General features: G+C 33.5%; 2 protein-coding genes across 2 annotated transcripts; one reads left to right on the plus strand and one right to left on the minus strand.

The window, feature by feature from the left end:
- The first annotated feature begins 1,072 nt into the window (after positions 1–1,072).
- Positions 1,073–3,376, plus strand: LOC123224079 (heavy metal-associated isoprenylated plant protein 39-like). Its single transcript, XM_044647602.1, has 3 exons — positions 1,073–1,437; positions 1,820–1,895; positions 2,712–3,376. The coding sequence occupies exons 1-3, from the start codon at positions 1,432–1,434 to the stop codon at positions 3,176–3,178; spliced, it is 549 nt and encodes a 182-aa protein (XP_044503537.1). The 5' UTR covers positions 1,073–1,431; the 3' UTR covers positions 3,179–3,376.
- A 4,103-nt stretch (positions 3,377–7,479) lies between these two features.
- Positions 7,480–10,862, minus strand: LOC123222742 (1-aminocyclopropane-1-carboxylate synthase-like). The gene is made up of 4 exons (XM_044645674.1): positions 10,625–10,862; positions 10,397–10,528; positions 10,139–10,299; positions 7,480–9,265 (listed from the first exon to the last, which is right to left on the minus strand). Exons 1-4 carry the CDS (start codon positions 10,769–10,771, stop codon positions 8,269–8,271), a joined length of 1,437 nt encoding a protein of 478 aa, XP_044501609.1. The 5' UTR covers positions 10,772–10,862; the 3' UTR covers positions 7,480–8,268.
- Positions 10,863–13,162: the final 2,300 nt, after the last annotated feature.

Genomic DNA, 13,162 nt, shown 5'->3' on the forward strand with positions numbered 1-13,162 from the left:
TTATTTTTAATATTTATATTGTGACTCTAAAAAAGTTTATTCAGATCAATCAATAATATAATCATGGCCCACTATTGTTAATCAATCACTTCCACCTATCACCCTGCATAATGAATATAAAATTACATAATTAATTCTAATTACTATTGTTTTATTGACAACATATTGTATTAATTAATTGATGAATCAATCAAACTATAATTCGCATGACGGTGGTTGAAACTTTATTTCTAAAGCCATACATTCGTATAAGTAGGAAAGAGGAAAAAAAACCTTGAAAATGATCCAGGGTCAAGTAGCCATCTAATCAAGTAATTGTGATTCACAAATATCTACTTATGGGGTCCATTCCGGCTGCCAGGATTGGCAAATTTAGGACCACCTGTTATGAAAGATTATGACACTTGTCAAAGTCTGTTGCAGTTAAAGTTAACGCTAAAATATCCTATTTCTAAATTTAGGGCTGCCATGCATCGTTTAGCAGCCCCGGCGATTGTAAAATATTACAGTTGTGTGTTGAAACTTTGACTGCCGGGGTCCATGTACCTCTGATGGCCCAGATGGACGACTGACAGTAATTTCACGCGCGACAAACAAAAGTTTGAGCCAAATTGCACAAGTTTATAAATCAAAGGAATGGCAAATTAAAATCTTTTTTTAAGTATAAAAATAAATATAAATAAATAGTATTTTATAAATTCCTAAAAATTGTCATTAATAATTAAGTAATTTTATTTGTGTGATGTGTAATTAAAATCTGAATAACAAATCAAACTATTTTAAAAATATCATATTTATAATTATTTATACTTTTAAAATTTGGAATTCTCCCAGTTAGCAAACTTTTCCCTGTCAACAATATGGTTCCCTACTGTATGAAATTTAATTATTTAGGATGATTGGCAGTGTAGAAGCATTTTTGTAGAGGACAGCCGATTTTCAGATTTTTTTTATATATATTTGATATAAAAAATAAAAGAAAAAAAATGGCACATAATTAAGCATGTTGGTGGTTGTGGTTGTAACGCCCCTATCAGTCGCGTGGACATGATATCGAAAGATGTGGGTGTTTAAGCTGGTGCCGTCATTGATGATGCTCTCGACTCTTGAGGTAGATGGGGCTTTTATAGCTCTACTACTAGTTTTACAAATTTTCAACATTGGTTCTGTGAGAAAGTTTGAGGTTGTGGTTGAGGTTGAGGCTGAGTCTCTATCTTCCTCTTCTTCACTTTTCTCTTTCCTATTCTGCATTTCTTGTTTTGATTCGGATTTTTGGTCGCAATCCCTCCATTTCAAACTCTCTCTCTTACCTTTTTCAAACAAAGCATCATTCCATTACGTCTTCTCTTCTCTATTACTTTTATTCTCTCAACATTCTCTCTTTACTTGTACCACTGATCTGCAACTAATTCCCTCTAACAGCAACCAGGAATGAAGGTTTGATTTCTAATTCCGATCTGTTAAATATATTTATCTATTTATCATGTCCTTTAATGGATTCTTATTTCTGTGTCTCTTTCGCAAAAGGTTTTGCGTGAAGTTCTTATATATATAGTGAATAGATGGATTAAAAAAGGACGTCTTGTGATTCTTGAACTTTTACAGTTCTTCTCTGTCCAGATTTTTCTTCAATCTAGCTTTGTTTAAGATTTGTAATTTTTTTCGGAAACATGTTTACGTTTACAAGTTACTTAGAAGAAGAAACAAATCAACGTAGGATTTTGGGATCATATAACGTGATTCTCATTGGAAATTAAAACCAGAAGGTAAGCTTAATTGGCAGTTTCTGAAAATAGATCTTCGGGGTTTGTGTTTGCAGAAGGTTGTGTTGAAGTTGGATTTGCATGATGATAAAGCCAAGCAGAAGGCCTTGAAGACAGTCGCTACTCTTTCAGGTATATCAAATCGAGTCATTTAAAAACTTCAATTCTAAGCAATTTATCTATTAATTATTTTGCAAAATGAATATTCCTCGCCTGAAATCGGTAAAGAACCTAATTTTTACTGTACCACCTATCTTTCTAGAGTCAATTACTTTGGTATATGGCAAAATTTACACCCTTTCAGAGGAAGAAAAAGAAAAAAGAAAGAGAGAAACTTGATTTACCCCTTTTTTTTTTTTTGTATTATTTTAAAGGTCCTTTTTGCTCACGTCAATATTATGCATAAGTTACAAAAATTTATACATTATAGAGCAGAAAGCTGAGACTTTCGTAAATTTTAGGCCAATGCATATGCTATTTGACATTTTGTTACACGTGGAGCTTTTTTATGCCTATGTCCACTTCCTTCAATAATTGAATAATTCCACATATTAAATATATAAAACTTCTCAACACAAAATTTATTCTGATCCAGATCAGGCATTACCCGGTTAAAAAATTGGTTTGAATGGTAATATCAGCATGGCGTAAACTCCATAATTAAAATTATTAATAAAATTATATATATTTATTTTAAATATATATAAATTTAATATATATTATTATGTAATTAAATAATTTTAAATTAAAGATAAAATAATATTCAATTATATAATGATGGATATAAATGTATATTTATTTATGTTTATTAATATATATATATATATTAAGTGTTACTTTAAAATTATATATATTATCATAAAAGTGGGTACCTTGTAAATTAAGTTCTAAGAAATAATTTTGCTAGAAAATAAAAAGTTTTATGAGCCGATGTTTGTGCTATTTTAGGAATTGATGCTATCTCGATGAACATGAAGGAAAAGAAATTAACGGTGATAGGAACCGTTGATCCTGTAAACGTAGTGAGCAAACTGCGAAAGTATTGGCCAACAGATATGATCCTAGTTGGGCCCGTAAAAGTACCAGAGAAGAAAGAGGAGCCTAAGAAGGAAGAACCTAAGAAAGAGGAAGCAAAGAAAGAAGAACCAAAGAAAGAGGACGCACCAAAAGAGGAAGCCAAGAAAGAAGAACCAAAGAAAGAGGAAGAGAAGAAGGAAGAGCCAAAGAAAGAGGCTGCACCAGCACCGGCTCCGGCTCCGGCTCCGGCTCCAGCTGCAGCTCCACTTCTAGCTCTGCCACCACCAGACCCAGCTTTGGAGCTAGCCAAGCTTTACAGAGCATATAATCCCCACATGACCACATATTATCAAGTTCACAGCATTGAAGAAAATCCAAATGCTTGCGTTATATGTTAAAACTGCTGCTAGGCTTTTGAAAGACCAACTTCCTGAACTGGTGATGGATTCGAATGCCATCAATTTATGCATAAAGGAGGAAGGGCAACATCCAAGAACAAACTTGTGTGTATACTACAGTAGTCAGATGCCTCGTTGTTTTGTTCATGCATGAGATGTAGAGAGAATAAATAAAATTTTCTGTATTTTGTTCTTCAATATATATCTTATTCTTCTTCATATAGTTAATCGGAGGAATCTGTGGTTTTAAATTTCAAAGTCCGAAAATGATAGTAGTCGTGTCAATCGAAGTAGTCTTTCTCAAATTGTCTTTGATTTGCTTTAGTTATCATCGGGCGCCGAAAAGGGCGGTGAAAGTCACAATGGCTGAAACAACTCGTGGTGGGTCACATTGAAGCTTTTTCCTTTTCAGAATTTTAAGCCACTTGTATTTTACAGGAATTGCAGCAGGTTCATGCTTCCTATAGATTTGTGGGTCTCAAATCTTAATGTCCAGCTATAGTACGAACTGACAGAGTATTTGGATGGCCCACGGTCGGTTGATCATGTGATCTCTTTACGCTAAATGAATATTCCCCACCCAAATTTTGATGATATAAATTTTTACCTTTAAATTAGAAAATTTTATTTTTCGGGTTATTTATTAAAATCATTTGTTAACTATAAAGTATTTTTATTATTTTGTTTAATATAATAAATTAATATTATTTAAAAACCTGATAGGATAAACAAATAACAGTTTATTTGATAAATAAAATTCATTAACTAAAAAGGAACCTTACCTTGGGACAAAGAATCCCGGGTAAGGGAAACAAAACAAAGAAAGAAAACAATTCGAAACAACAAAAGCAAGACAATTCATGAAATACTATCTACATCACAAGGAAAGATAGAGGTCAAGAGAGCCTAAAAGAACAGCAAAACCAAAGCAAAGCAGCAAGAACTGGGCCAAAACTAAAGCAAGTCAAGAAGAGCTCTTGAGGATGCATCCTGGAGGCTCCAGGTTCTCCTCAATCCCAGGTTTTCATCCGATCTTTCAATGTTGGTAAGTTGGGAGGCTTTTTCACGGACTACCTCTTTGATGCATTGAATAATTCTCTCTTTGCTAGTCCTGCCTCTGCCGTGGTAGACATTGTTTCTCTCCTTCCAGATAAAGTAGACAGTGACATTAAAACATAGCTTGCTGATGTAATTTCTCAAGGAATCCTTATGCCACCTCCTAGAGCAGTATGCAACATAAGCTGACCAAGGAAGCTGGATGTGTTGTCGAGAGTTTAAACAAATAACATTTCGTTTTAATTATTATGTAATTTCTTTTTTCTTCTATAAAAACATTTGAGACAACAAGAAGATTTTAACCCATATAATCAATCATTAGCATTAATCATCCTCTACAAAATCTAAAGAATCGATTATCAAAGTCTCGACAACAACTACATCCAATTTTGAATTACAGTTGCAACATAATAAATAGACTAACAAGCTGAGTTATGAGTATAATTAATATTAATTTTGATGCACTCAAATACCCACAAATAGCAGCCACCAGCCATCAATACCCAGTCCTATTTCGAGACCCCTACCTTCACATCACCCTACCTTATTGCATCCTCACCAAAAATCACCTTGTGTTGAGCAAAGAGATTCAAATGGCCGAGAATTTGTGGAGGGAAACTTCTTTTAGCATGAATTGCAACGTAGAAGCAACATACCGCATTGCTTTAAGAGTCGAAAACATGTATTTTGGATGAGCCCAAAACCAGAAACCGAATGCAAGAGTTAAAATTGGTTGACCAAATTACGTTATTGCTATGACTATGAGCACGAGGGCATGTACAATATGATAAGGGAGATGCTCAATATCAATTCTCATTGCTAGTACTGTTCAAGGAGTTGATAAGTTAATTTCAATGGACGTTTATTTGTTAGGATGTCCGTTTAAATCAGAGACAGTTATAGATTTTATAATAAAACTTTGTAAGAAAATATCTCAAAAAATCTACGAAGATTGAATTCAGCTGCAACAAAAGAAATCAATCTTGTGGGTTGTGCCAATGGGTTTTCGGCCCCGAGGATACAATAGGAGAAAAGCAAATTAAACATTAGGGCTTTCTTAGAAAGAGAGTTTTTAATATATATTTTATAGTAATATTATAAACATCTATTTTAGATATATAAATATATATATTTTTTATGAATCATATATGATTAAAATTTTAATTTATTGTTAATTTAAAATTATATAATTATATAATGATACATATAAATGTATATACTTTATGTATTCAAAGTAGATATATATATAATTTTATTGTATTTTTTTTAAAAGGTATATAAGTAATTATGTAAAATTTAAAACTTTGAAGTCCATTATTAAAGTGAACTCTTGTTTTTCCCACTAAATTTATAATAAAATTTCACCTTAAATTTAAATGGTGAAAATCACAATTTCATCAAAGTATGGGTAGGTAATAGTTATTTGGGATTCTCATTAATTTTGTTGTGGTTATTCTTTCCTTCCTGAATTGGTTAGCATCTCATAATTGATTATGCAAAATTAATCCAAAAATCTCTCCCTTAATTATTAACCAAATGACTTACCAACAACACCAGGAACATCCCTGTTGCTTGACAATGTGTTCCACGTAAGATCCAACTCATTCATCTGGTTTATTTATCATACTTAAAATAAGCAATTCCAAGGGAACATGTGTGAAGCACACTAAAACAGCGGAGCTACATTGTATCTGGATCTGGCCTTGGAGTTAGAAAGGAAGACTGAACTGAAGACTTCAATTGAACCAAAAAAGACAAGCACCAATAATTAAGATTCTACTCACAGAAGAATTAGTTAGGCCTCCCAACATTTTACGCTCATTAATCATGATTCAAGAAAGGCATATTAATAGTCCTCCCACCAGTATTTTCACCTTTTAGTGGCATTGTCAAGTGCGCATGTGTGTGTGTGTTTTCCTTAATTCTAAGCCCACAGAACTTTACAGCCTCTCCAGTGCTTGCCCGTCAATGAGTTGAGTTCACATTGGAATGACTTCTCTAAATACGGTTATTAGTATTGTTAGACACATAATAATAATATCGATGAAAAATAATTCATACCTTAGAGTGAATCAGAAATGAATATAATATAGTAAAAATATCATACGATACGTAATCAATCTATATTATTTATATTTTTTAATATGATGTTGTGTGAATTGAAATTTTATATTATTTTAAAAAATCATACTAAAACATATACTAATTAATAAATTAGGTTTTTTTTTTTTTTAAAGTAAAAACACTTACTTACATGAACAAATCTAATACCCTCTCTCAAGTGTCATAAATTGTTATTCAGTTATATTGTTTTTATTTGATGTGAGACTCTTTAGTTTCTAATATACTGTTAGATCTGTCATTTGATTGGTTGTATTGTCATTTGGTATCCAGTTATATTGTTTTTATTTGATATAAGATTTGTTAGTCTTCAACACCCTCCTTCAAGTGTAATCACCATAGATTGTTAGATTTGTCATTTCACTGAGTGTGTTGCTACTTGGTATCTACGATTATTAAATGTGAAGATTGAAACTCATATTACATAAAATTAATTAGTTTGTGTTAAAATTCAATCTATCACACATATATATTATTTACTTATATTATTTTTATTTGATGTGAAACTCTTTAATCTCCAACATAGCCTAAACATACCACAATAAGTTGGTAAAAACTTTAAGTTCATTAACCGGGCTCATAACTGGTTTTATAACCACTGCAATGGTGAAGTTTAATCTTAATATGACTGTAAACCGATCCTATAATTGGTTTTACAGGATAATCTCTCCACTAGTGCCAAGTCACCAAACTTCATAGGACATTAAAGGAAAGCAATCTTCATGCAGGAAATCATTAATTTGAGAAATTATAAAAATAAAAATCCTCGACCATCAGTGTCAAATATACGTACAAGGAATAAAAATGTGAAGGATGTTTATTCCTACTAGCTTTCAAGTAAAACCAGAAGTTGTTCTTATTTGGAAAAAATGGTTTTTAGAGATAAAGGACGTGTCAGAAGAAAAAAAGACAGTTGAAGCTGGGTAGCTGGATAGATAATATCAGAGGATAAACATTGAAATTAAATTTCATTAGAAATTGATTTGTGATGAATTAAAGATCGAAACGGTACGTATGGTGCCTGAATGGATCACGTGGCATCGTGTTTTGGAGAAGAGGCGTGTAGCTATAAATAACTTAGTTAGCATCGATCTTGGCTGTCTCACTCATGATTAACTATAATCTTCAATTAAATTAATATTAACTTTCTTTATTCTTAAAATGAGGCCAAATGAAACTAAACATTCCAGACTACCCACTCATTTCTTTCTTCTTAAAATTTTCCTCTTCACACGATCACAGTTCACAAGCCAATGGATGATAATGGCAGTCGAGTTAATTGATGCTGGGCGGCTGTGTTACTTCAGAAATGATAAAAGGGCATTACTTTTACACAGATATAGAGCCACATCTGCCAAAACAAATCAATTCATTAGTTGAAGAAGCTGCCCGCCTGTGTGGCAATGAAACACATATACAATATTTGAAAACAAACAGTTCGCCACATAATAAGAAAATATATATGTATGTATGTCAGTGCAGTGCAGTGCATGGCTGACCCATTATTCTATATTGTATATAAACTAAAAGATGTATAAAAAAATGCATGCCGGCATTAATGAGGCATGGTGCATGGCTGCTCGCTAATTGGCACTTGTACGCATATCATTTAGTTTAGCTAACTTATAATAATCAAATTGCTTCTGAAACAAACAATATAATTGAGAAATAGTTTTTCTCAACGAAACATAGATGTCTATGACTTCAAATTACACAATTTAATCTTTACTGGGTTAGTTGGCTTGTGGAATTAACCCTATAAAAACAATAATACCATTTTCACACTGTAAATGATAATTAATTTTCCCACAAAAAGGCACCACTGCAATGGAAAAATTATGTTTGTTTCTTTAAGGAGCTGAATGATTCCTTTCTATAAATTATATGTATTTGCGTGCTCTATATATATCTTCTTAAGTCCTTGCTCGAAGCAATGGTGAATGAGGAATTGGGGAGTGAGGAGATACGATATGGGGTGACAAAACACCCTGTTCATAAACCCTAGACTTGAAGCTGAGGCGAAGATTCTGCTGCCAACGTTTCTTTGTTGCTGTACTCTCACCTTCTTTGCCTTGACGGGCGAATGCTTCAATTCTTTTTAGTGCAATATCCATTGTCTCATCATCCATATTTGCAAAGCACACCCTGAACCAACCAGGCTCCTGGCAATGAAAGGAAGAGCCTGGTGAAACGTTAAGTTTCACATCGTTCAAAATCGTGCCCCATAGCTTCATTTCGGCATCAACTGTTTCTTGTTGAAGGAGGTGTCGCAAATCCATCCAGAAGAAAAGACCTGCATTTCCCTTCAAGCAGTTAATCCCCACTTTCTCAAGTCTCTTTGTGAAAATATGGTACCTTTTTGCCAGCCTCTTTGAGCTTTCCGCTAGAAACTTTTCCACAAATTCATCATCAGAAAGCATTGAAGCGAGTAAATATTGAGTTTGTGAGGATACCAAACCGAAGCTTGACATCTTGCGGATACAACTCACAACTGCATCATTATAAGAATAAACAATGCCAACCCTAAAGCCAGGGAGGCCCATGTCCTTAGACAAACTGTAAACAATGTGGATGAGATCAAGATTACAGTCCATTTCTTGGATCACTTCAGCGACGCTTACGAACTTGGGTGGACAGAAGAGAGTGGCAGCATAGATTTCATCGCAGACAAAGTGAATGTTCTTTTCATCGATGAAGCTCACTAGGCTTTTAAGAGTATCTCTGTCTAGGGTGATGCCAAGTGGGTTTGAAGGGTTTGTTATGATCAAGCCTTTAATATTAATGTTGGCTTCTCGAGCTTTTTCATATGCTTCTTCCAATGCATCTCTGGTTATCTGGAAATTGGTTGAGCTGTCACAGTGAACAGGAACTATTTCAACTCCAGTGCGCCATCCCAGGTCCCGGTCAAATCTGCAATCCCATATTCGATTTATTCAGTAAAACCGATAAAATTTTGAACTATTTTTTCTAGTCCAAGTTTGGGCAAAATAAAATGAAGAAAGAGCACATATTTGACCTTTCCAGGAAAGTATAAAGTTCTACTTTTTTTATTATACTTGATAGACCTATTCACATTACTTGGTCCAAACAACTGAAGAGACCAATTACTTGAAGGCAAAAGTTGAATTTTGACATCCTGCTATGGAAGAAACCTGTAAACTACTGTGGAAAATCTAAGTTTATGACTGTAGAAATTTTCTAAGATACCAGCTGTATACTGTTTGAAAACTTGACATTACGTACCCTCAGAGAAAAGTTCTATACGTTTTAATTGGGCTAGAGTTATGTGTCAATGGTAGCGTATAGTCAATCTAATCAAAGTATTTGTAAAGTTGACCTTAATATATGGAATCAAACCAAAGGTTTGATTTATTGATCTTACTGACCTAAAATTTTCATATAGAAAATTGACCTCTTAATTACATAATTGGTTGGGGAAAACACAGTTGACCATTTTGTAATGAGAACACGTTAATTACTGACCTATAAGTTTCTGTCAAAAAATTTGAAAATTGACCTCTTAATTATATAATTGTATAATCTTTCAAGCCACGTGGGTCTGGTTATGACTTCAAGCCTCCGCAATAATTTTTTTTTTCCTACTGCTAAATTCTTCAAACTAGTTCTTAATGTAGTGCTATCATGAACACAGTAGCCGTCGTGCATTTTTTTAGTAACTAGCTCAAAATATCTCAAAAGATAACCACAGAAAACACAAATTTGACCTGAGCCATCTTAGAAGCACAGCGACATTAGTGTAAAAGATAGAGAAGAGATGCTTACGCTGGATAATAAGGTGAGGGTACAAGAAAAGCATCGCCAGGGTCGGCTAAACAGAAGATGATTTGCTCGTTTGCGCCTGTAGCTCCACCGCCCATGACTATACGGTCTGGATCAAATGTTACTCTTCCACCTCTCACTTTTCCCATAAACTTTGCCACAGCCTGAATTTATATAAGATTATCAATGTTCTTCATGTTGCAGCTTTGTTTATCAGAATATTAATCGTATATATAAAGAGTTGAATAATATATGCTGTACCTTTCTAAACTCTGGCAAGCCATGATAATCTTGAAAGTTTGCAATCTCCTTGAACTCATCAACTCCTTCAGCAGTACAAATGGAGACATAGGGATTTTTGCGAATCCAGTCTTCGATCAAATCAAAGCAAAGCTGGAGAAAAAAAAGGCTAAAACGTTCAGTTTCCTTTGTTGCTCTCATAGTAGAGATAAGAGAAAAATGGAGGTTGAAAATATATATTAAGCAAACCTGATTCTCTGCAAGACCCATTTGGATAACTCCTTCAGGATTCTGAATAAGGTGAAAAGGATTCCTTTCAAATGCCTTCCACCCATCGAAGTAAGGAGAATTTTCCCCATGGCGGTCATTAGTAGCCATCTTGGACAAAACTCCCATTTTCAGTGTTCAAAAAAAGCACTAACTTTCTTTTGTGTATGGATATCAAAATATTTGATGCAGTTTGAGTGTGGCAAACAGAAAGAAGTTATAAGTATTTATAGGCAATGAAGGTGGCAAATGAAGGTTGATTAATAGTGAAAGAAAAGTCAGTTCAAAAATTTGAAAATTAAAAACCGACTCTAAAATTTGGAAATAACTGAAAAACTTCTTAATTCTCAATAGGTCAAGTTTTTATCGTAATTGCTTGCGTGTCATCCACAAAATCATTCATACGTATACACGCGTGTTGAAGAAACAAGTGCACTTGTTAGTAGAATTTCAATTGTCTCATATATTGTATTTATTGTTAAATTTTCTGGGTAATAAATAAATAAATCAGTCGTGCTTGTTACTGCATGAAGTTTCCTTGAAGCAGCAAAAGATATAGGAAGTGTGGAAGGGTGGTGCTGACTTAAAAATATTGCTTTCTGGGCGATATTGTGGACTTTATGAAGCAATAGAAATTAAATGAGAGTCACAAAATTGCAACAGGTTTTGCTGAGGAGAAAAATTTCTGGGGCTTATATATTTTACTTGGTTAAACATCTGATCTGAGTAAGAGACTGTGAAAGGTTGCTTAGGGTTCCTGCATTCTAGGTTTTTTAGTATTACATTTCTTGTTTCTTCTTAAATCTAACCCATGATTAAATTCACAACTACGCTGTCCATGCAGTTCTCATTTTACAAGTACAAACACAGTGATCAGATTTAATTTGCTGGAGACAGATCGAATTTAATGATGCCGAATATGTTTGGTTTCAGAGTACAGATGGGTTAATCTTAACAGATAGAAAATTCGGTTGCAAAGAGAAGATTGAAGTTCAATTCATATGAAAAGTCCCAAAAAAAAAGAGTTTTATTGACTCAACAAATTAAAAATCTAGACTACACCGTATCAATGTTTCAATTATTTTTTATGAGGATTCTTGGAAACGAAAATATCCAAGATCAAATTAAACATACAATCAAGAATTTAAGATTTGCAAAAACAAAATCATTGAAGAGGAGAAAAAACAAATAATAGGAAAAAAGAAAAACACATCTTGGTTTGCATCAATTCTCATCCTCCTCTTCATCAGAAAGCCAGAGAGAGATAGAGTTTCAACAAAAAGAACAAGAGAAAAAGGAATGAAGAGTAGAAAATGAAAGTTAAAATTGGATACAGGGTCGTTGTTTACACAATGTCCAAGCACAATTTACGTATAAGTAAATAGAGCTTGATTTAATGGACTTTTTTCACACGTTATGTCAAATGCGGAAACGATCATTCAACTAAAAAGTTTCAATTACATATACAGTTATATCTAGGCCAAAAGACTTATTCCCACCCAAGGTATAGTGAATTCTCAAATTCTCATCTACCAACTTTTAAAAAACTAATACCTATCCTCCAAAATTAAGATAAGATTAAGGGCAAAATCATTATTTAACAATAATATTTAACATTTATATCATTTTACCCTTTAATTTGAAAAACTAACAATTTTGCCCAAAATTAAGTTTTGAAAAGTGACATTTTACCCCTTACCTAGGGTTTTCAATTTTGCCGGCAAATTTTCGACCAACGATAGTCGATCTCTCTCCCTCCCAATGTTGTCTCTCTCTCTGGTGTTCAATATTGAACCGACGAGGTATAAATTTGACAGAATCCAGATAAAGAGTCAAAACTCTTCGTCTAGGTCTTCGTCATCCAAAAGAAATTGACTTCATCTGGATGACGATGAAATGGTCCAGAAGAGACCGATCTCCTCATTTGGATAGTGGTCGTCGTCCAAACGAAGCATTTTCGTTTGGACGACGAAGATCCAAATGAAAAGTCGAAACTCTTTATCTGGATTTCATCAAATCTAAATATTATCGGTCCAATATTGAACATCAGAGGGAGTGATGACACTGTGAGGGAGAGAGATCGGCCATCGTTGGTTGGAAATTCACCGGTGAAATTTGAAACCCTAGGTAGGGGGAAAATGTCACTTTTCAAAATTTAATTTTTGACAAAATTGTTAGTTTTTCAAATTAAGGGGGTAAATAATATAAATGTTAAATATTATTGTTAAATGATGATTTTACCTTTAATCTTATCTTAATTTTGGAGGGTAAGTGTTAGTTTTTTAAACCATGGATGGGTGTTTGGGTTTTTGAAAGGTGGTGGGTGGGAATTTGGGAATTCACTATACCTTGGGTGGGAATAAGTCTTTTGGCCTTATATCTATAGACCTAATCTAATAATTTTCAAATCTATTAAGCTCAATAAAATGTCAGTTATAAGTAATTTATTAGCTCAAATAATAAACTCACAAGCTTACTCAACTAATTCTTAAAATCTCTTGATAGTACATATAGGTCTAC

The sequence above is a fragment of the Mangifera indica genome, chromosome 8 (assembly GCF_011075055.1).
Source record: "Mangifera indica cultivar Alphonso chromosome 8, CATAS_Mindica_2.1, whole genome shotgun sequence".
Classification (NCBI taxonomy): domain Eukaryota; kingdom Viridiplantae; phylum Streptophyta; class Magnoliopsida; order Sapindales; family Anacardiaceae; genus Mangifera; species Mangifera indica.